At 43.1% G+C, this 24,284-nt stretch overlaps 1 protein-coding gene across 3 annotated transcripts in view; it reads left to right on the plus strand.

The window, feature by feature from the left end:
• The first annotated feature begins 351 nt into the window (after window positions 1–351).
• The window catches only part of LOC308086316 (adhesion G protein-coupled receptor D2), a 168,902-nt gene continuing 144,969 nt past the window's right edge, over window positions 352–24,284 (plus strand). The window contains exons 1-16 of one of the 3 annotated variants that reach the window (XM_080429826.1): window positions 352–576; window positions 732–765; window positions 2,796–2,820; window positions 5,673–5,876; window positions 6,274–6,300; window positions 6,890–7,546; window positions 8,840–9,037; window positions 11,599–11,672; window positions 13,002–13,331; window positions 15,700–15,811; window positions 17,069–17,215; window positions 17,364–17,472; window positions 19,683–19,794; window positions 21,024–21,079; window positions 21,868–21,994; window positions 23,611–23,714. In XM_080429826.1, coding sequence (XP_080285952.1) covers window positions 733–765; window positions 2,796–2,820; window positions 5,673–5,876; window positions 6,274–6,300; window positions 6,890–7,546; window positions 8,840–9,037; window positions 11,599–11,672; window positions 13,002–13,331; window positions 15,700–15,811; window positions 17,069–17,215; window positions 17,364–17,472; window positions 19,683–19,794; window positions 21,024–21,079; window positions 21,868–21,994; window positions 23,611–23,714 — 2,315 coding nt within the window. In that variant the 5' untranslated portion in view covers window positions 352–576; window position 732. The remainder of the gene's footprint in view (window positions 577–731; window positions 766–2,795; window positions 2,821–5,672; window positions 5,877–6,273; window positions 6,301–6,889; window positions 7,547–8,839; window positions 9,038–11,598; window positions 11,673–13,001; window positions 13,332–15,699; window positions 15,812–17,068; window positions 17,216–17,363; window positions 17,473–19,682; window positions 19,795–21,023; window positions 21,080–21,867; window positions 21,995–23,610; window positions 23,715–24,284) is intronic. The other 2 variants (XM_080429828.1, XM_080429827.1) reach the window with 2 other exon arrangements.

Genomic DNA, 24,284 nt, shown 5'->3' on the forward strand with positions numbered 1-24,284 from the left:
CAATGCATTCTTAACGGGAGCTGTACTGCGCATGCGGACCGCGGTTGACTGGCCACTTGACTAGGCTGACAAAATAAGTGATTCAAACGCTTGTTTCAACCCGTTGCTTATGCTTTCTTGACCGTTAAAATGTAAAACATCTGAGAGCAGCGGGGAATACCTTCATGTTTTGGATACAATGTGCGGGAAAGGGTAAGAATCAACAATATTGGCCAATTTTAGCCGGTGTCGCACTTTGCCGTCACCCTGCGCGGTGGGACCTCATCTCGGAGCCATACAGCGGAGGGAGAGGTTCCGATGCGAGCTAACCTCCCTCTCTCTGCATCATCTCCATACATTCTCATGTCTAAAGGCGGTTCCCACTAACTTTAACGGACGGCAAACCAAGTCCTAAGTTGGATTAATTATCGTTTTAATAAGCGTTTGAATTTTGTCAAAGTAGCCTACCATAGTGCCATAAAGAAATGTTTAAAATGTTACTAACAACACGACACGGTATGTGGACTGAGGTGGAGTGAAGCTAAGAGCGCGAAGTTTTGGGGCAGAAACTCATCAATACAAACACGAAGGACTCAGGTAAATATAATGAAAAATAACAGTGTTTTATCAAAACTCTTCAACTTATTGTCATTTTCATGTTTTTAAAGATAACGTAAAGAGATGCACATGGCTTCTGTAACTGTTACTGACTCGCCTTTCCTAACCAATGCATTTTAATTCACATTTTATAGGATGCGCTGCTGGTTAATATGCACGAATATGCTTGTAAGTATTAAAACCATATTTATTTTGTCATTATTGTAGCTTGTTTTGGCCAACATTAACTCCTCCTGTCTGTGTCCTTGATGTAGTTTACTTTAAACAGGCACATGTTGTGTAGCTACAGAACCAGTGGTGGAAGAAGTACTCAAATGTTTTACTTGAGTAAAAGTATCAAACTCTGTTACAAGTAAACGTCGGTATTCAAAATTGACTTGAGTAAAAGTGCAAAAGTATTGGCATCAAAATATACTTAAAGTAACAAAAGTAAAAGTACTCAGCATGCAGGATGTCCCATTTCACAAGTTTTTAAAATGTATGAACATCCTTTGAAAATGGCAGATCTACAAGCTCACAACAGCGACCTGTGAGCCTGTAGATCTGCTATTTTCAAATAGCCAAAGTATATAGGGCTGAAGTGGTTACTGTTCATGTTTTGTAATAATAATCAAAATCTGCAAAGTAACTAGTAACTAAAGTTTTCAAATAAATGTAGTGGAGTAAAAGTACAATATTTGACTCTGAGATGTAGTGGAGTAGAAGTAAAAGTATTGACAATTGGAAGTACTCCAGTAAAGTAAAAAATACTACAAAATTGTACTAAAGTACAGCATGAGTACTGGCCAAAACACACTGAACCCCAGTAAATGTGTTTTCCATCTCCTCCCTAAAGAGCCGTGAAAATGTTATTTACTGTACTGTCAAGTGAAGACAAATGTTGTGATGTGAAAATGAGCCTTAAGACCAGTAATGCCCTGTTTATATAGGTGGGACTGGCTGATTTTTCCTCTTGAGTTAATGCTGACAAATTGACTAAATCATGATTACTTTATTTATTCATATTAAGTGCTGTAGCACTAACTATGCAGGAACTGTGATGCTGTGCAGAGAGCAGTGGTGGAAAAAGTCCTCACATTTTTTACTTAAGTAAAAGTATCAATACTGCAATGTAGAGATACTATGTTACAAGTAAAAGTCCGGGAATTAAAACAATATTTGAGGAAAAGTACAGTAAGTATTGGCATCAAAATATACTTAAAGTACCAAAAGTACTTATGCAGAACGTCCCGTTTCACAAGTTATGATATGTCTAAAATGTATAAAATATCTGTTGAAAACAGCAGATCTGGTGGAGTAAAAAGTACAACATTTGCCTCTGAGATGTAGTGGAGTAGTTGTAAAAGTATTGAAATTTGCACATACTCCAGTAAAGTAAAAGCACCTCACAACTGTACTTAAGTACAGTACTTGAGTAAATGTACTTAGTTACTTTCCACCACTGGATTAGTGGTACACACAGTGATACACAGTACTGCTGTAAGGGTGCATGGACAACGTATGGAAAATAGACTTAAAGGGTTAGTTCAGATTTGTTGAGTATTTTCTGTAGGAAATACTTACCATTAATGTAGTGGTTGCAAAGGTATTAATTGATTGCCAGAGTCCCGTGGTCAGAGTTATGGTCCGGTTCTGATAAATATGAAGTAGTTCCGGTAGATTAGTAGATTTGGTGGGGGCCGCTCATTAAAAATAAATTAATGAAAAACTAGCGTCATTTGTATTGTTGACCTATTTCTACCATATAGTGCAGGTTTCGTTCAATTTCGACCCCTCTGTCACATACTATTTTTTGTGTCATATATTTTGTGCGTGAGTAGGCTGCCGCGGCGCAGTGATTCTGGACACAAACATTAGTACCATGTGACAGAGGGGTCGAAATTGGACGAAACCTGCTCTATATGGTAGAAATAGGTCAACAATACAAATGACGCTAGTTTTTTTAATTAATTTATTTTTAATGAGCGGCCCCCACCAAATCTACTAATCTACCGGAACTACTTCATATTTATCAGAACCGGACCATAACTCTGACCACGGGACTCGGGCAATCAATTAATACCTTTCAACCACTACATTAATGGTAAGTATTTCCTACAGAAAAAAAAAAAAAAATCTGAACTAACCCTTTAAACATAACACTTTTAAAATGTAGGCTACTTACACTACTAAACCAATTACTTGATATTATGTTTCAGATTTGGTTTCATCATTATACATCAGGTAAGACACCTTAAATATCTCCTTTCCATCAATTACCACGTATACCATCATTTAGGGTGTCAATGTGTCCTCTTATCACTGGTTCTTCTTAACATGGGGTCCAGGACCCCCCCATGGGATGGGTCCTTGAGGGGGTTCTAGGGGGGTCCCCCAGCTTAACTGAAGTCCCAGGTTTTTCCAGAAGGTGTCATTTTTCTATAGCATCATTTGATTGGCTCGGCAGCAGATTTGAACGGGAAACTCATAAAGGTGTATTTTCCTGTTCAAATCTGCTGCAGCCAAAATGAAGAGGAAAAAAAAAGAAGAAAGATTGCCCAACTTCTCTGTGAAATAGGTAACCGCCTCTTAAGGAGACCGGAAGCAGGTTGGAGCCTATTAATTCCAATAGAAGAGTGACCGTGAACACTCTTCTGTGTACACGTTCCAACCTACTTCTGGTCTCAAAGAGGCGGGCCACATATGTCACATAGATACGGGAAGTAAAAGCCAGTCGGGCTGTCTTGCTCTTCCATTGTTTGTCTTGGCTGATACTTAGGAAACAAATAGACCCTTATGGGTCTATGACCGAGTGTACGAATGGAACCAAATGGACCCGTAAAGACTACCCTGTTAACTGAAATGTCACATGGGTCACCAGTAGTAACCACTGGTGGTGGTCCAGACAGAGTGAGAAGTTCTCCACTGATTTTGAGACCCCCCTCCCCCCCCCGCCCCCCCCCCCCCCCCCCCCCCCCCCGTTCGCTCTGGAGAGCAGCATCACAGCCCTGAAGATTCAGCTCGGAGCCACAGAAACCAACGTTACACAGCTTTAAACGATACGGTTCTCAGCCTTTAGTTTGCCTTGGAGATGACATCTGTAATTGTAACATCTCATGACTTCACCACACTTTAACAGGCCTTAATAGCCTGTGGTTAGGGTTCACCCCGTGCCCCCCCCCCAGAATCGGTCGCCAGTCATTAATCCCCTTGCTCGGCTGAGATCACGTCAAACGGTAACCGCCGTCGAAGGAACGGTCGGTTCAACTCAGGTCTGAGAAAGCAGGAGGCTTGCTGCTTTGCTTAGCAGTGAGTCCTCTATAATTGAAATGCAGTGGTGTAAAGTAACTAAATACAATTACTCAAGTACTGTACAATTTTGTGGTATTTTTTACTTTACTGGAGTATTTCCAATTTGCAGTTTTGCTTCTATTCCACTACATCTCAGAGGCAAATATTATACTTTTACTCCGCTAGAATTATTTGAAAAATTGAGTTACTAGTTACTTTGTAGATTTTGATTATTATGACAAAAGATACATTACCCACTTCAGCCCTATGTACATTTTGACCATTTGAAAATAGCCGATCTACCAGCTCACAATGCGCGCATTATGAGCTTGTAGATCTGCTATTTTCAAAAGATTTTTAAACATTTTATACATTTGAAAACTTGTGAAATGGGACATCTACATAATGAGTACTTTCTACTTTGGTACTTTAAGTACATTTTGATACCAATACTTTTGTACTGTTACTCAAGTAAATTCTGAATTTCTGACTTTTCCTTGTAACAGAGTATTTCTATATTGCAGTATTGATACTTTTACTTAAGTAATTTTTTTAAATACTTTTTCCACCACTGTTGAAATGTAATACTTGGCTAAGATGTGAGATGGGGCTTTTCTGGAGCTCATAAGTTATGGGAGAGTGACCGGGCTGGCTTAGGGAGGATAACTTTAGCTTAATGAACTCATGATTAATTTTAGCTTAGAAGATAATTTGGTGAAACCTTAGTACCGAGATGGAACAAGCAGGGTCCGATATATGGCAAAAAAATTATCTGTTTTGCAGATAATTGCGTCTTTTCAACCTTGGCAGGTGATCAGCCATCTTTCAGAGCTCCTTTTCTATTCTACAAATCATATTTAGCTCATAAAGAATCATGAACTGGCTAATCCTCTGCCCTAGTTGGAACTGTGTGTTCGTTCTATTATTTCAGGGCCTGTCACTGCATGTTTGGAGTGTGGTTATCGATGGTTACTTAGAAGGGACTTTTCTGCCACGTTGGAAGGGTGACAACGAAAGAAAAGTCTGGAACAATATCTGAGATCTGTATGGTTTCAGAGAGCTGAGATTACATCGTAAACATATGGTGGTGGTTCTCCTTGTAACTAGGGCTGTCACGATTACATTTAAGTTGATTGATTGTCATAGAGATAATTGCGATTAACGATTTGATTGTGTTTTTGGCATTGAACATTGAACAAAATGTAATTTATGTTAGCCTTTTAGGCTTCGTAACATGAACCCTAGCATCCATTTTCTGGGCTTGTCATAATAGGTGAACATTTTGTGAAAATAGTATATTTCTACAAGCTGACAACTTGTTTCAATGCAAAGCGTTGTGAGCTGGTAGATTGGCTATTTTCGGTGAAGATGTTTGGTGTAGGGGAGGGGGGGAAGGAGGGTTCCTAGTCTAGAGCCCTGGGGAACCCCGGTCAATGAAGTATATACAGTAGGGTCTATGTGGTTAAGTTGTTAAATAAATAAAGTTCAGTTTTTAATTAAAGTTAGATGTTAAGGTTAGATAATCGGTGCTCTATCGAGGACTCTCCAAAAGCGGGATCGGCATTGGACCCAAAAATCTGGCATGGTTTTGGGATGTCGAGTATGAGGTCTGGAACCAAACACTGTATGAAGATCTACACTGATCGAAACGTTGACAGCAATAAATAAATAAGCAAAGCTTTATTTTTATTACCAGTGTGCAGACTCTATCTCCTTCCAGAACCAAACGCCCCCATACTGCTCGCCATGACCCTGTCAGGAAGACAGGGTCATGAAACCGCTCACTCCAAACCTTCTGTTTCCAGTGCTCACCTACGACGAGTCCTACTACGAGTACGTACCGGACCGCCTGCCATGGCACGACGCCGGGCGCTTGTGTAACCAGCGCTCGGGGGCCCTCGCCGCGGTTTCCAACGCCGAGGAGAACCGAGAGCTCACCGGCTTCCTGATGTCGCTGAACATCTCCCAGCCCGTGTGGATCGCCAGGAAAGTCATGACACATCTGAAGAGTGAGTTCACCCTTCGTTTGTGTGTCGTCTCTGATGGCTCGTATTGATATGGCAGCGCAGACAGTAGGCTCATTGTGCTTTGTCCTGCAACAGGCTGTGCACGAGCACACACACACACGCACGCAAGCGCACAAGCACAAACACACACACACACACACACACACACACACACACACACAGGCACGCGCGCGCGCTCGCACGTGTGTGTGCACGCACAAACATAAACATGCACTCACACACGACAACACTGCCATTGCCAGTCCTCTCAGCTTCTAGTGAATAAGTATTTCCCATGTTTACAACTTAAAGCCACAGTCCATAAGTTTTATGTCCGTTGTCATCTTCACCGAAAATTGTCTCTCTCTCCCGATGCAACAATGTCTGAACTACAATAAAGATGGTGGTGCATCTAGTGTCCAATCAGGTGAGCCCTCTTCATTGACATACGGTAGTCCACCAGTCTGTGTCCTACCTGACACCAGGGTCAAGCTGTCTCAATGGAAGACTAGGGAGACCACCTCCAGCCACTGCAGATGTACTAGTTTAATGATTGGGTTGGATTGTAGTTTTAAATCAGACCACAAACTGGTGTAGCGTAATAAGGTTCCGTCTCTTTTAACCACTTTAAACTACTTTACTTTAAACCTCATGCCATTATAGGCAAATCATCTCAAAGAAATTCAAAGATCTACAAGATCACACCACATGGCGATATGACATGTTGTGCTCTTGTAGATTTGCTATTTTCGCTATTGGGCGTGACAACTCTGCCAGGGTCGGGATTTAACTTTTAATATGTTTATTGTCTGTTGTATGTTTATTCAACAATTCAGTTTAGTGCATCCACTTCAAATCAAAAAGCAGCATCAACAAATAAATACAGATACAGCAACATTATGCCTGTTAGGTCCGTCATAAATCAAGTCATCATAGTCAGTCTTTTGTGCTGTCCATAACGCCTGGCTCTTTCTCTTTTCTCTGTGAGGAATTTCTTTTAATTTATTTTCAATCAGCTTCCTTGGAAATTCTGATCCTGGAGTTCTCCGGGCGGTCGGACACCTTGAACGCGCGCCTCCTGCACTCCTTCCCCACCATGGCGTCGGTGACCGTGTGCTCCTGGCTCCGCTTCAACCCGGAAGTCGTCGGCTTCTCCACCGTCTTCTCCTACTCCACCGCCACGTACATCAACGAGTTCCAGCTGCGCGCTCGCCTCACCTTGGGGAAGCCCGTGCAGCTGGCCCTGCTGGTGCACGGCGCCCACGGCCGCTACCACGACACCTTCGACCACGACGGCGCCTGGCACTCGGTCTGCGCCTCCTGGAGCCAGCAGGGCGGCCAGTGGGGGCTCCACGTGGACGGGCTGCCGGCCGCCAGGGGGCGGGGCCTCTACATCTCCTTGGGAGGAGGAGGAGGAGGCATCGGAGCCGACGGCGTGTTCATTGTGGGACAGGAGCAGGACAGCTTCGGCGGCGCGTTCAAGAGAGACGAGTCGTTCTCCGGCAGCATCACCCAGCTGTACATCTGGGAGCGCACGCTTAACGACAGCGAGATCCTCGCCATGGAAAAAGACTGCTCACCCGTCTCCTCTGGCCTGGCGTTCAAGTGGAGCGGCACGGCACTGGAAATCGAATCCTCTCTCGGCCGCTTGTGGGGGCAGGGCCCCTGTCAAGGTAAAAGGAAAAAGTGGGGGCTCAACCACCATTTAGTGCAGTTATCACGTGATGCTTGTGAGTTCCATTTCTCTTCATCCCACAGTGCACACACACACACACACACACACACCCCCACACACACACACACACACACACACACACACACACACACACACACACACACACACACACAAGCACGCACATATTTTACTGATGTGTCAGACATACAGTCACATTATCATATCCAGCACCATATGCAGGTTATCCCTTGCCTTGTCCCCCCCACATACACACACACACACACACACACACACACACACACACACACACACACACACACACACACACACACACACACACACACACACACACACACACACACACACACACACACACACATTCTCTCTCTCTGCCCATATTTCCCTCTGTCTCTCTCTCCCCTTTCTCTCTGTTCCCACATTTCCTTCTGTCTCTCTCTCCCCCTCCGCGTTGAGAAGGAGAGCCTTTGGGCCAAGTTGTAATTGGCAAACGTCGGGCCCCTAAATGGTTGTTGTAAATGTTTCATGTGTGGCGTCATGCTGGATCTCCACCCTTCAAAACAAGCTTCTTGCTCTCTGACAACGTGGTCCCCCGTGACTAATAGGATTCCAGGCTCGGCCCCGCGTCTAGCAATATAAGACACTCAACATACAGACAGTGACTGTACACACCAGATGCTATTTCTCTCTCCAGATTGTTTTCTTACATTTAAAGTAGTAGTTCCCCCCCAAAAATGCCTTATTTTCTACCAATTAGACACCCCATGAAGCCTTAAATTCATGGGGATTTGTTTAGTTTTTGTCGCATCCCTGAGCCAATTATTTGCTGACCAGGTCATCAGTCAGTAGGAGACTCATTAGGAGACTGCAAATCTCCATGAATTCAAGGCTTCATGGGGTGTGTTATTGATAGAAAATAAGTCATTTTTTGGGAGAACTACTCCTTTAAGTAAAAAGTAGTGGCCAAACGTACTGGCTGCTGGGAAAGTTAAATGTTCATTTTTGACCATGGGTTTCGGTCTATCAATAAAATGTTACTGCATCCCTGGATACTTGTACACAGGAAATTGGTATTTATTAGCCAGACTCCTCAACATACAGTATTATAGCCTATAATAAGCCTATTTGTGTGATTTCATTTGAAGGAATGTTATGTGTTCGTCAAGTCGAGTACTTGAAACTGTGTTCCTACCGCAACGGAAAAGTAGAACTAGGAAGCAATCCAGAATGCCTTTCCCTTTACCCCTTTTCCCTTTACCCTTTCCCTTACCAGGTGATAACACCACTGTACTGATCAACCCGTTCCTGTACTCCCTGCTAGACGCCAGCTTCCTGCCCTATCACAACTTCTCCCTGGAGGTGGTACACGCCCCCCAGGCTGGGGAGTGCGTCACCTTTGACCCCGTCAACGGGAGCTGGGGTTTGGACGGTTGTGATTCGTCCAGAGGCGCTGTGTGCCAGTTCGCTAAAGGTGAGGGGGGGAGGGGGGAATTGCTACAGTAGGTTTGTATGGTGTTGAATGGTCGATGGCTGGTTGCTTGCTTGACTGAATTTACTCAAATCACAGTCAAAGTATTAGTCAATGAGATATTATACAACAGGTAGTTCCGACCAAGTAATCTGATCGGTTGAAATAGGCTCTCTACCCGTGCTCAAATGAGCATGACGGCACACCTAGCCGTTCTCAAAAGAAACTAATCAAAATATAAAAATCAGCTGTGCTGATCAGACTCGGCAGAGTAGAGTAGGCTAATTGGCTAGACTAGCAGTTTGCAGACTTGGTAGTAGCAAAATCTGGCATAAGAAAAATCAAATGTATATTGTTAATATTAATTACAATGAGATTGAGCTAACAGTTAAGTTTTGTTTCTCTATGTGTTCAGTTTGGGAAAAGTTGTCTAGCGCTGACTGGACTGGCTGAGTAAACAGGGACTCTGTCAGACACCATGTATTTCCAGAATAACACAGATAACATTTGCGGTAAGGTTATTTTGAGAGCAAAATGCCGGTCGGCTAGTTAGTTGTGTGACCAAATATAAAACAGCACTGAAGTGGTTGTGTTGTTTACAGTGTTGTTAGGGTAATGGAAGGGGGCGAGTGGAGGTGCTGATAGGTTGAATCACTGTGGGGAGCCGGTCTGAGATGTAGTAGGGGGGGAACATCTGGTTTAAACTAGTTTTAACTGTCCACCATATGTCATGTGTAATGTTATTATTATCTCAGCCACTCCCTTGATATCAGTTGAACAGATACAGCCTTCCGCCTTTCACTGGATGGTACATTAATCCGGGGGTTCTCAAAGTGGGGTCCTTGGGGAGGTTCCAGGGGGTCCCTAGTCCCTATCATTTTAACCACTTTATCCATTTATATGTTAGCCATTCAAAAATAGCTTAAAAAAAAGCTCACACTATGAGCTTGTAGATATGCTAGTTTAGATTTTTTTCAAAAATATCGAAAATGTTTGGAATTGTTTAGTTTTTTCAGGCGGGGGTCCGCGACCAAATACTTATACATTTGGGGGTCCTTGACATGGAAAACGTTTGAGAACCACTGCATTAATTGGCTGCCTGAATGGGCCTTCAGTCAGGTCTCCTTCCAACACAGGACATTTGGAACAAAACATGTGGAAAGCTTTATCACTAGGGATGGGTATCGTTCATGTTTATCGATCCTGCTTATCGATCCAATTCCTTATTGATCCCTCTATCGATCCTTTTCTCATTGGTAGCTGTTGGGAAATTGGTTCGAAACTGGGGCACTCAATCGCTTTCATTGTCTTCAGCTGATGCACAACATTGAAGCGATATGCACAGCACACGCAAGCCTTTTACTGGTAGTTGGCAAGAAATTCTTCAAAAGCTTTATTAGAACGACATATGTTTGTGCCAGTGATTTGATTCAATGACACGAATTTCGTCTCCAGAGACATGACGTCACATTACACCAGGTCCAGCTACAATTGAGAGAGAGAAAGAGGATTGATCAACCAAAACCTTGTTGAATTCCCGATTCTCAATAACTTCGGAATCCGATTCTCTATCACCATCCATATTTATCGCGTTACGTTATGAGCTTGTAGAACTGTTATTATTCACTATTTAGAAAATAGGGCTTAAGTGATTAATTCATAATGTATTTTTGGTAAGTTTGGGACCCGGGGAGACACCAAATTTCTCTCTTGGGTCTCGACCTGTAAAAGTTTGGGAACCCATTACATGGTTTATAAGATTCTAGCATAACGTCATGTGATGGATTCCTGCGAGACCTTTTTTCTCGTAAAACGATTAAGGGTAACAGTTGTGATAAATGTTCATAATCACACATTTTAGCCAAGTGAACGGGACCTACATGTAGCAGATTCTCAGCTGACGGTAATGACATCCCATTTGTCTGTGATTAAAGGCAGACACTCAGATACTAGTTAGACCGTCAGAATTTCCAGGGAGTCAACAGTAGACGGAGAGATGACTTCATCTCCACTCTATCACAGCTCATTAGTCTGTTGGTTTCCCTTTAGCACTTGGAGATTTGTTTTTCAACCACTTACAGTAAACCCTATATATTTACAGATGACCGCAGTCCCCCAGGGGTCTATACGAAGTCCCCCCCTCATTGTGTCTCTCTACACCAAATAGCCGATCTACAAGCTTGTACATCTGCTATTTTAGCCGAATGGTCGCCCCCAGAATAGGGACTCTAGGGTTCATATGGTTAATGTAAAATGAGTCAAAACATTTAGCGTACAGTGTATATATATATATATATATATATATATATATATATATATATATATATATATATATATATATATATATATATATATATATATATATATATATATATATATATATTCAGTATATGTAATAATGTTGATGATGGTGATTGTAATTAGTTGTTCATGTGAATAATATTTCTATTTATGCCTAGGTATGATTATGATTAGTATAAAATATATCATCATCGTTGTCGTCGTCGTATCATCATCAAAGTAATTAAAGTTGTAATTCTGATTCTGATTCTTATTATTTTCAGAAGGGGTGGAGGGCATGGGCTTTCCCAGGACGGCGTTCTTCACCAAACTGAGCAGGGACCCTCTGGCTAAGCCTGTGAGTCGTTCGTTTTGTATCCCATCTGTAAGCTGTTATTACCCATTACACATCATCCCCCACCACGTGTCCATAACCGCAGCGTGCCGTCACAGTTCGATTCCCATGGATGAGATGCCTCACACAGTCTGTGTTGAAGTTGAGCAACGACCAGACCACTGCCACGAGAACCCCGAGAGGAGGATTTTAATACAGTATGCCCACAAAGTCTTCCACTGGTTCAACGTCTCTCTGGACCTCTCTAGCTATGCTTTTATATTAGTAGTGAGTGATGTGGTTTATACTATACTGTACCTTCCAATGAACTCACCAGCAACCTGACTACGGTATATAAATAACTGCCTTAAAAGTGATGTTGAACTTTGGTAGAACCTTGGCTTGTACTGGGGTCCAAATAGTGTCAGACAGGGCAGCTTGATCAGTTGTTGCTGTGGTCCTTGGGTGGGGAAACACAGTGTCTTTTTCTCTTAGGGTGGTGAAAAATATAATGTTTTAGCACATGGACAAACATTAACAAAACAGATTCTGCCAATGTATTAAACAAACAAACAGAGACCTGGTACTTATATTTGGTGGGAAGGTGAAATGGCTCTATTCATGTTTTAGTAACCTTTAGAAATTGAAAGAAGCCACAGAAATTCATAGGTTAGCAATGTCAGTGTAACACATCAATGATGGACCAGATATATTATATCATTTATAATATTTATATATTGGCAGAATCTGCTGACTTTGCGTTATTTCATGTGCTAAAAAAAATATTTTGAAGGTCCGGGTGGCGCAGGGGAAAAGTTCCTTCCCAGCAACCACCATGGAGACTGTGATTCCATTCCTCCGCGGTGCCTTCGGCTTGACCCCGCGCTCTGATCAGTAATAATAATAATATAAAAAAATAGTCCCTAGAATCTGTTTGTCGCTGCCTTTCAAAAGACTATGTAATAAACTCTTTAAAAAAAGTGGGAAGGTTGAGACAGGGGGGGCGTGCAGTTAGCTGGGGAAAGCCATATAGAAGAGGTGGGTTATGAGAGCGGTTTTGAAGGTTTGGACCATGGGGGCTTCTCTGAGAGTATTGGGGAATGCATTCCACTGGGTTGAGGCAGCAAAAGCAAAAGGGGGTCCCCAGCTCAAGTAGGGCGCCGAGCCCTACTTTAGCCCCCTACTTTAGCGCCGAGCCCTACTTTAGCCCCCCCCCTAAAGGGGGGGGGGGGGCTGGAGAGTGGTTAGTGTTTGTAGAGCGATGGTTGCGACTTGAGGTTTGTAGGTGGAGACTACTTCTTTGAGGTAATGTGCTCAATAAATAACCCATCCTCTGTTCTTCTCTCTCTCCAGGTGATGGATGAGTTGAGCGTGAACTCCTCCTCCAGGGACAGAGACCTGTCTTCGGAGCAGCGGCTGAGCGGAGCGCTACTCACCGTCATGGAGGCCAGCGGCACCGACGGTCTCCTCCTCCTGGCCCCTGCGGACGCCCTCTACCTCTCCCAGCTGATGGAGCTGGATGCTGCTGCTGCTGCTGCTGACGGAGAGGAGGACGGAGGGTCTTTGTCTGGGGCGGACCGGGCGGGGGCAATGGTGTCCATAGCCACTAACTACCTGAAGATGGCCAGCTTGATCCTGGAGCCTGACGTGGCGTCTCAGTGGACTGGACACATGGAGGACGGGGTGAGAGAGGGAAGGCTGGTTGGCTGTCGCTTTTCTTGTCTGTCCTTAACCCACTTAAACCCCAGCATCCGTATTGTGGGGAAAGCTTTCGCAGAAAATAGCAGATTGACAAGCGGATCGACAAGTAGCTCCAATCGGAACCTCTCCCTCCGCTGTATAGCTCAGAGATAAGGTTCTGCATCGGGTGCCGGAAGATTGCGACACCGGTGAAAATGGTTGATTCTTACCTTTTTCCGCACATCATCTCCAAAAAACGGGAGCATGCGTACGGGGGTTGACTGGCCACAGGCTGACTAAATAAGCAATTTAAACACTTGTTTCAACCCGTCAGTTATATTTTCTTGACCGACCAAAAAAAAAGATATTTACTCGTGACCCATGAAAATGTGTCCGCGACCCACAAATGGGTCCCAACCCAGTGTTTGGGAAACACTGGGTTGGGAAATAAAATCATAAAGAAATAAAATCACTACTTCTAGTTCTTCACTTAAACAGCTCAGGAGCAACTGACAAAGATAACGGACAATGTTTGGAGTCATTGCAACACGTTGTGAGCTTGTTGGTCAGCTATTTTCAACGAAAGCTTTCCCCACAATAACAGAACACAGAAAATACACTAGTATAAAGCCCGGAGGGACTCCGATCAATCGTATAGGGTTGAAGTGGTTAACACATTGGGTGCCAGAATTTTATAATAACAGATTACGTTCGGTGCCAGAAATCTCACCGTTGCGCTGCATTGTGCTGTTTAAATCTGTAGACTCCACGACGAGCGATCCATGAAAAAAAAAGCATGCGTGTAGGTTGCGCGATGGTCCTGGCTAAAGCCTGGAACAACAACATGTCTCACGCGAGTCACCATGGCGGATCGAACGGGACTCGTTTTGCCCACTGTAAAAAGTTAAGGAGATACAGAGGTTTTTAGCCAGGAGATAGAATGGAAGCGGATGGGAGCGAGATTTTTTGGCCCAGTGATCCATCTGTCCCTTACTTCTTAGAGTGTTCATGGGTGATTCCAGGGCTGCGCTAGCCCCCCCCCCCCCCCCCCTTGTGGAAAAAACGAAGAAAATAAATAATATGAAAACCGTATATATACGTTTTTTAGGATTTTTGGTACGGTTTTGGCACTCAATGTGTTAAGTGTGCAGATTATTTTTACCTGGTGCCTGAGTCTGGGGGTTTCGAATCCACCGCGGTGTGTCCGGCTTTGTCGAGTGTCTATGCGAAACACTATTGGCCTGTGTTTGGGGGAGGAAAGCCAGGGGGTAGGTGAGCCAGTACGATACAACAGCAGTAGTCTCGCATAGTCAGACAACTATTCCACGATCTCCGAATTCTATATGATCTAGAGTCTGGAACTACACCTCCCGAAATCCGGAAGGTGTCATCTGGAAGCTGTCATCTGTTCGTCATTTCCGTTCACGAAAATACTAAGCAGCAAACTATATTATGCTTAGATGATTTAAATTTATATTCGATTTAATCTGCACGACTGTAAAAACCAAGCGGAAGTGGGGAGGAGGCGTCACATCCGCTTTGTCGCTTGATAATTTTCAGAGCTTTCGTGCTCCAGAGGCAAGACTGTATGACAAAAGCATTTGAGAATTGTGGGAGGCAAGAGTCTGGCTCGCGAGACTACAACAGCAGTGACAACACACAGAAATGTGTGTGGGGAGGAATTAATTGGCTTGATGACTAAATTGGGGAGAAACGGGAGGTAAAAAACGAACAAACAAAAAACCCTGAATCTTGTCATTCTATTGTGTATATTGTGGACAAGTGAATATCTGATATTTTCTGTCTGATATACAAATGTAATTCCGTAAAATATAATACTGTTGGTAAATGGAGTCGCTTGTAACAAGTCTGACTAAACATTGATCTAATGCTGCGTTCACACTAGCAGCGACAAAAGCTACAAAAACGACCAAACGTGGTCAGATACACTGTTGCAGAGTGGAAGTGTTGCTCAACACACTCGCTGATGCTGTGCACCCTTACGGGTCCATTTGGTTCCATTTGTACACTCTCAGAGTTGCAGACCAGTAAGGGTCCATTTGGAACCCCCCTCAAGTAACCCAGAGGGTCCCTGGACCTCACTTTGAGAACCAATACATATTATGGTTGCAATACTGTATTGTATGGTTGAATTTGTGTTCATCAAAAATTATAATGAAGGCCAAAATTATCTCGATTTTTAAAAAATATAGGAATCGTTAAATGTATTTATGTTAATGTTATAAACATGTACATAGCAAACAAAAAGACCAAGTAAAACACATCTCCCCCCCCCCCCCCCTCCTTCTGTTGCTTTTTTTTGCTGCTGGTTTGGATGCAACACGTGTGTGATGTTGATTGTCTCAATCAGGTGAGCGTGGGACCGTTCACCGTTGTGAAGAGCATTGACCAGCTGACTGAAACGCTGGCCGACGTGCTGGCTTCTGAAGGAAGAGGCTTCACGCTGACAACCAAGAACATAGGTAATCATTCATTTGGATTCCATATGAAGCCAGCATGTCTTCTATGGAAGGATGTTGTGCGGCGAAAATAGCCTATCTACAAGCTCTCTTTTAGATGGGCTATTTTTGGTCATTATTTTAAGACTAGAGCATTTCAGGAAACAAAGTCTTATGCACACCTGATCGGCTCAGAGACGAGTAATTATACATTTTATTTATAACGCACTTTACATTCTCACGAATCTCAGAGTGCTACAGATTAAAAGCATGGCATAAAAACAGCATAGGCAACAAAACAATTACAAGAGACCCAACTAGGCTAAACTAAAGGGCCAAAATTCTCAGTACGAAAAACAAACAGAACGAAGTGCGTAGGCATGGATCAACGCATGAGAATTTAGAAAAATTACCTGCACACCGTGCACTTGCACAATAGTAACACTTTTGTTATTTAAGCAACGTTTTGGTCACATAGATCTTCTTCAGGTATCTCTCTCAGATGCTTTCTTCATTATATAGTAGGATTACAGAACAAAAACATAAAATCTTCATCCATAGTTTTTTTAATTGTCCGTCTGTCAACATCATTCATTGGAGTCAGTCTGTTCTTGTAAAACGGTTACCTACTAGAGCCGGGTCAATATATCGATATTGTATCGATATCATGATATGAGACTAGATATCCTCTGGGATTCTGGGGATTGTAATATCGTGATATGACATAAGTGTTGTCTTGGCCTGGTTTCAAATACATAAAATGTGCTGTGAGTGATTTTGTTTGGGGGGGTGTTCAAATAGTTTTTAAATAGCTTATTTGTGTTTGTTCAAGGTTTGCTTTCTGTCCCTAGAATTTTTATTTTATTTTATTTCTTCTGCACTGTAATTTATTTAGTTTTTATTGTATTCTGATGTCCTGTTATAATGTGTTTCCTTCACTTAATGTTTTGTGTAAAGCACATGGAATTGCCCTGTTGTTGAAATGTGCTATACAAATACATTCGCCTTGCCTTGCTATTTTTGCTACGTTTCCACCCGGCAGCGATGATGTGATCGTCTCTATCGGGTGGAAACCTCATACTGTATGTCCAAAACTGTTACTTTTCAGGATTCAAATTCAAAAGTATCAAAAGTAGCTCAAAACACGTCGCTTTGTGTCACGTTTCAAGCTTGTGGATCTGCTACTTTTGATGCTGTTGTGTGACGCTGTTTGTATGATCAAGCAGGGCATTAGTTTAAGAAAAAGTCATATGTCTGTCCTCTTGTCTCCCGTGTGTCCAGATGTGTCCATGGAGTGGAAGGAGCTGTCAGGGAAGAGTGGCAGCTCTGTGTTCAAGCCGTCTGCTCTGAACCCCAAAGCCGACAGCAGAAGCAGACAAGACAAGCTGCTCATCTCTGACACAGAGGTCCACAGAATACACTCACTGGGTAAGACACACACACACACACACGCACACGCACACACACACACACACGCACACGCACACGCACACGCACACGCACACGCACACACACGCACACGCGCGCACACACACACCCCTGCTTTTCATTGTGCTGTATGTAACTGTCCTGTCAGGCTATAAGGACGTGATGGTGATCCATACGTACTACAGACATCTCCATCAGATCCTGTCTGGAGAACCACAGGAGCCCTCCTCAACACACAAGCTGGACCGCAACAAAAGGTACATCAGCTCTTCTATAAGACCTTCTGTTTTCTTCTACTGCTCCTTAAAGGGAAATTTCAAACATGTTTGGGGTGATTTTAACGTCTACTCAGGCTTTTGTGAACACCCCAGACAGTTTTTAGGTTGCTTGATTCAGTATTTAGATATTTGATATTCATTTTATCAGACATGTCCCCTTCCTATTGTTACTTCAAACTCCATTTTAACCATGTTAGATTAATTGAAAACACCTGTGACTGATATTGGCCTTCTAATACGTGGAGGGGCCGTTTTTTTCTACTTTTTTTCAACTAAAAAAATTAAATACAGAAAAAAAACAATAAATGGAAAAAGTACTTCACGTATTAAAGGTTAAAATGGAGTTTGAAGTTACACTGGGTTTGTATAGAAAGGGGGCGTTTCAGATAAAATGAATATCAAATACTGAATCGAGCAACTGAAAATGTGCGTTGGGTGCTCACAAAAGCCCAAGTAGACGTTAAAATGAAATATCCCTTTAACACCTACGTGGAGTACTTTAAAGTACTTTACCACCTGCGCTACCTGAGTGCAGCCTTTATTTGCTTTATTATCCACATTTCCTGGTCTGCTGAGAAACACAGACGTTTATCAGTCTGTTGGGAACATTTCCTACATGTACCGTGACAATACAGTCATTACTTTGGAGTGAACCAATGGGCTTTATTTATGCCACCAGGTTTCAAAAGTATCACCTATCAAATTAGTTACATGTTACGAATTCTTTCCAGAAATGCACACCAATAGCTCTTACCTTAATACATCTGGTTCAGTCCGTTTTAATTTGACATAGGTTGATCGCCCATCATGCAGTGTTGAACAGAGTTTGAGAGAAATGATCAGACTTTAAAAAAAAATACATGGCCTCACAGGGGGATTGGGTTAAACCAGACGCTTAACGTTACTGTTATAACGAGAAAGAGTGTGAAAGAGAGAGTAACAACTAGATGTAGTTGATGTAATCAACCACATACGGGAGGGAACATGTCTCGTGGGGAATCAGTAATGCATTGTATGCTCCATCCACAGGCTCACAACATGTCGCAGGATGCGAAGCGTTTTGAGCTTGTTGATTGGCTATTTAACACATTGGGTGCCAGAGGTTTATTAAAATATTATACTTTGAGTGCCAGGACTTTTTAAACATTTTGAACCTTTTTCAAGTAGTCACAAAATATTTTCAGTGATCACCGTCCTCACGGTGATCCCCTCATTACACACATACAGGTCTCGTACAATCGGGGGGGAAAAATTTTAAACATTCGGAAATCCATTCCATAGTTGCAGCCAGTTGAAAATAGTTAAATTAACATTGTAAAAAAAAAAAGTGCACAGGAGCCGAGATACAGGTTTTTGAAGTCATAAGTTAACCAGGAGGTGGATTGGAGTCTAAATGTTGTAGGAGTGATATTTCCTGTTGCTGTGAAGGAAAAAAAATAAAAAAAATAAAACCGTATATATACGGTTTTGGCACCCAATGTGTTAAGGCGTGCGACACCATCGTATGATGAAGTATAAAATCAGGCTTAACTGAAACGCTGGGATGAAATACATTGGATGCCTCAGGTGTCAAAGGTCTAGTCTCTAGTTGGAGGGCGGTAGCGTTGATGTTTTATCTGCAGCACAATCGATGGTTTCACAAGTTTGACACAACAGTGGAGTCGGTACAGCTGGTGCGAATGGACTGAGGTCCTAAATGCAGAAAGGAACAGCCCACCACAAGAACACTGGCTTTTAATTGCATTTTTATTTAAACGTTTCGTTTTCGGTCGATCCAGTCCACATGGTTTTCCAAATAAATTGGATGAGGGACGTAATATTTGTTTTGGCGGTTGCATACGGCTGACATTGGTCAAAGATGTACAGTACATAGTTACCTGAATATTCCCTGACACCTCCACATCAGGGATGCCACATCACGGCGACAATTTTGGCTCAAAATACTCTGGAATCCCTTTGCTGACTGGAGATTCCATTATGGAGATTCCATAATGGAATGTTATAGGCTGAGCGTGCCAGTTCTTTTTTTTTTCCTAGTATTTTTCAACTTGCAAACAAAGAAAATAAGACAAAAGGATACAAAACAATGTATGTTAGAGCGTGCCTGTTCACCGCCTCAAACTAGAGACCATTGTGTTTTCTTATCTCAGTGTATGCTACTGTTCATGTCATCTGTTCTTCTCCACCAGCGCTCGGTCGGGTCATCTGGCCTCTGCTGTCATATCGGCCACGGTCAGAGACCCCTCCAAGAACCACAGCATCCCAGTGGCCGTCCAGTACACCCTCTCCTCCTCGCATGTGGTACGTGCCACTGTCATTCTCCATGCCTAGGCTGTTAACACTACTTACATTTATGGGGGAGTGTAAATATGGGCAGAAACAGAGGAGGCCTAGTATGGGGGACTCCAGTCAAGTATATATAGGGTTTAAGTGGTTAATTTCCATCCTTATACAACTAAGAATGTATTTTTTCCTATAATGCATAACTGTGCTAACTGCAGTCTCAGTGAAATCCACCTGAACAGGTCACATTTTTATGGCGGTAATTAAGTAAACCTGCCAGTTGTTTCCATACATTTGTAGCCATGGTTTCCCATGTTTCCTGCCGTAATTTATCTTTCTGGACAGTTTCTTGAATCAAATGTCATTCATCTGGATACTAGTGGAGGGATCTGCTTTATTTCGAGACATAAGTCATGGATGATTGGTGGATGTCGGCTGACCCAAACCTGACCCCCATATCATAACTGGAGGAAGTATCCCAGTTATATCTATCAGCCCTTTTCTCCCGCTATCCAAGCGTTCTGAATCAGCTGAAGCTGTCTGAGTCATAGAACTCCATTTGAACCGTCAGGGCACCCAAAAGTCTGACTAGGAGCTGGAATATTTGTGTTTTTGTTCATGTCAGTGGTCTTGATGATAGACAGACCGTTGATGGAGATATCTCTGGATGACACAACACTCACATGGTCAGCTCCGACCAAAACAAACACATGCTGAGTGATTGACACTCCATGGACTCTGTCCTTGTTTTTTTCTTTTTGTCTTTTTTTAACATTGGGTCTCTAAGCCCAACCTCATGCCAGAGCCTCCATCCATGCAAACATTTTATCCCTGGCGACAGATCAACTTTTCACGGATCCAACGCCAACGGTGGTGGTCATTCATTCTGGAAGAAGTGCTCCAGTCCTCGCATGCTGGGGATCGGAAACCAGTTGACAAGAGCAGGAAAAAATACGGCAACGACCTCTCACCGTTGTTACATCAACGGGTCCAAACAGAGCGTGCATGTCATTAACCTGACAAACGTACTGTAGTTTACATTCTGAGGAATGGCAGAGGGGTTACTTATGGCGGGGCGTTTTTTCCTTTCCCCCCGCTGGTTTTTATCCATGTTGCTTTTGGCTGGTCAGGGTCCAAGCTTTAGCAAGAGAGAGAGAGAGAGAGAGAGACAGACAGAGAGATTGAGAGAGAAGGAGAGAGAGAGAGTGAAAATTAGAATGAGTAAAACCATGTGTTTCTGTCTCTAGGTGGAGTATTCTCAGCGGTTAACGCCTGTTTGTGCTTTTTGGAATTTCAGCCTGATGTAAGTATGACCCACAGCCCCACTAGAGCTGTCAGAGTGATTGAATGATACAATCATAGAATGTTACTTGCATTTCTATTTAGCGGCACTATGTAACTATTCTTTTAATAAATAAAATGTCATTTTGTCCAATCTGTATGGTATAGTATGTTAATACAATATATAACTTATACAATTGGGGTGGTTGCACATTTGGTCTCCCTGCTCTTCTATTGAGACATTTAGATCCTGTGTCCTGTGGTGAGACATGACACCTTTGACACAATCCTGTTTCTGGTTTGACACAAATTTCGACCTGATGGTCAAGATTAAATGTATCCCCTGAGCAAGCAGGCAGGCTCTATTAGCTCAACGTAAAAAAAATAATCAGCACTTGCGCAGGAGACCCGGGTTCAAATCCGGTGTAGAAGAGGACATTTACATAGCTAACTTAACTCTAACAACCATGTTATTAGAGTGCTCACAGCTACCGAGGCAAAAACAAAACATCATTGGTTGAAATGTATAATTCGCAATCATAAACACACACACACACACACACACACACACACACACACACACACACACACACACACACACACACACACACACACACACACACACACACACACACACACACACACACACAGGGGGATGGGGAGGAACATTTTTGAGGAGCATGCTGAAAGACGTAATTATCATCATGTCAAACCAAATAGATTTACTTCATGTTGATCAGTTGCGTGTGTGTGTGTGTGTGTGTGTGTGTGTGTGTGTGTGTGTGTGTGTGTGTGTGTGTGTGTGTGTAGGCGTAGTCACTCCAACAGCTGGTCCAGTGAGGGCTGCAGGGTGACCCGTATAGGCTCTGATGTCACTTCCTGTATGTGTAACCACACCACCAACTTTGCAGTGCTGATGAATTTCTTGGAGTCAACGGTAACTGTACTGTTTATATCCCTGTAAATGCCTTTTATAGCACCGATTCTCTAACCTTTTCATGTCAAGAACCCCCAAATTGACACATATTGGCCCACAGACTCCCATATGAAAACATATGCCCGGTACCCCCATAAGAGACGTTTTTTTTTACGGCTAAAGCAGTGATTCTCAAACATTTTAATTTCAAGGACCCCCAGTTTGATACAGAATGTATTGGGCTACGGACCCCCATTTGATACATTTTGATCTCTGGGACCCCCAATCTTTACTGTAGTTCATCTGTGTTCATTTAACTCTCTCAGAGTTACAGACCCATAAGGGTCCATTTGGTTCCTAACTATCAATAATTTGGCTGGGGACCCCCTGGAACCCCTTCAAAGAACCCTGGGGTTCCCCGGACCCCACTTTGAGAACCACTGCTTTTATAGTTGTCAAAAACACGCATTGTGGATCTAGAATTATTAGTGAATATTGTAAGTTAATTTGTGCAGCAATTATTTTTATTTCTTATTATTTTTGGTGTGCAGTGTTGCATGTCGACCAGTAGATGTCCCTCTGAGCCTGCAGATCCTATTAACAATGCATTAGCAGGATTCTTCCTTGGGATAATCTGTATTATACTGTGTCCCAAATCACATTCCTTTTGACAAGAGCACGGTGATAGATGAGAACACGCACACATGCACGCACAGTGCACACACACACACACACACACACACACACACACACACACACACACACACACACACACACACACACACACACACACACACACAATTTCACAGAAGGCAGCGACAGCAAGAGAAGGTGCTGTATCCTTTTTCGTGCGTTGTGAGTGTGTGTAACTGTTCTTCACGTGTCTCGAGAACCATCTGACCGATCAGACTTCAAACTTTAAACACAGAGGACCCGAGGGAGAGCGCCTGGCCCAACGTAAAGTTGGTCGGATCAGTGGTTCTCCAAAAAATTCAGAGGTAAAAAACGGGTTCCCAACGGGCAACGGCCTAGGTATAACAAATGCATGTAAGATTTAAATGTTTGTTTTATGAGTTTTGCGGTGGGACAACAAAACAAGTTAAGATATTTTTCACTTTCTTTCTTGTTTCCCTGTCAGACATTTCATTAAAGAACTTTAAATGAAAGTCTGTTCATTTCAGTATTTCTCTCTCTCTCACTCTCTCCCTCTCTCTCTCTCTCTCTCGTCTCCCTCCTTTTCATCCATCTCTCTCTTCCTCGTTCCACCTCTCTCTCTCTCTTTCTCTCTCTCTCTCCTCTTTCTATCTCTCTCTATCTCTTCTCCCTCCTTTCCATCTCTCCCTCTTTCCACCTCTCTCTCTATCTCTTCTCCCTCCTTTCCACCTCTCCCTCTTTCCACCTCTCTCTCTATCTCTCCCCCCCCTCTCCCCCTCTCTCTCTCTCTCTCTCTCTCTCTCTCTCTCTCTCTCTCTCTCTCTCTCTCTCTCTCTCTCTCTCTCTCTCTCTCTCTCTCTCTCTCTCTCTCTCTCTCTCTCTCTCTCTCTCTCTCTCTCTCTCTCTCTCTCTCTCTCTCTCTCTCTCTCTCTCTCTCTCTCTCTCTCTCTCTCTCCTTTCCGTCCATCTCTCTCTCATTCCAGTGGAGTCCAGAGGAAGAGGCCATTCTGACCAAACTGACGTTCATTGGCTCCGGGGCGTCTCTGTGTGCTCTGGTGGTCACCTTGATGCTGTTCACCGTGCTGGAGTGAGTGTCCGCTATTACCGCTAACCCAGTCACCACCTCTAGGTGCATAAACACCAGGCAGCCCCGTGAACGTGGTTGAGCCAACCGCGGCCCCCAAACTCAACACACTCTCACTCACCCACAATGCATATTGTGACTTTCTTGGGACGAATGTGACCAAACGTTTAATCCATTAAGACCGTTGTAGGTGCCAAAATCCCTTACGCGTTTTCAAAAGAATAGAGTCCACTTCCAAAGTACATTTTCTTCATTTATTCAAACTAAAAAATGTTTCCAAAAAAGGTGTAAACTCAATCAAACAAAAACGGTAAGAAAAGTGTTTCTGGTCTAACCCCAGTGCTGTCTTTTCTTGTACCCACTTGTACTGATCTCAGGTTACTGTGACCCTGGCTCATTATATACAGGACTAATAAACACACCTGAGCCTAATCAAAGCAGCTGTTCTGAATCCCTTGATTTGAGCAACAATTAAGCACAGTTGCATCATACACAGTTCTAATACTATCAAAAAAATTACCAAACACTGTCAGACTTAAAGCCTTCTTATTACAAAACTCTCACAATAATTCT

The sequence above is a fragment of the Gymnoscopelus braueri genome (assembly GCF_963280865.1).
Source record: "Gymnoscopelus braueri genome assembly, chromosome: 6".
Lineage (NCBI taxonomy): Eukaryota > Metazoa > Chordata > Actinopteri > Myctophiformes > Myctophidae > Gymnoscopelus > Gymnoscopelus braueri.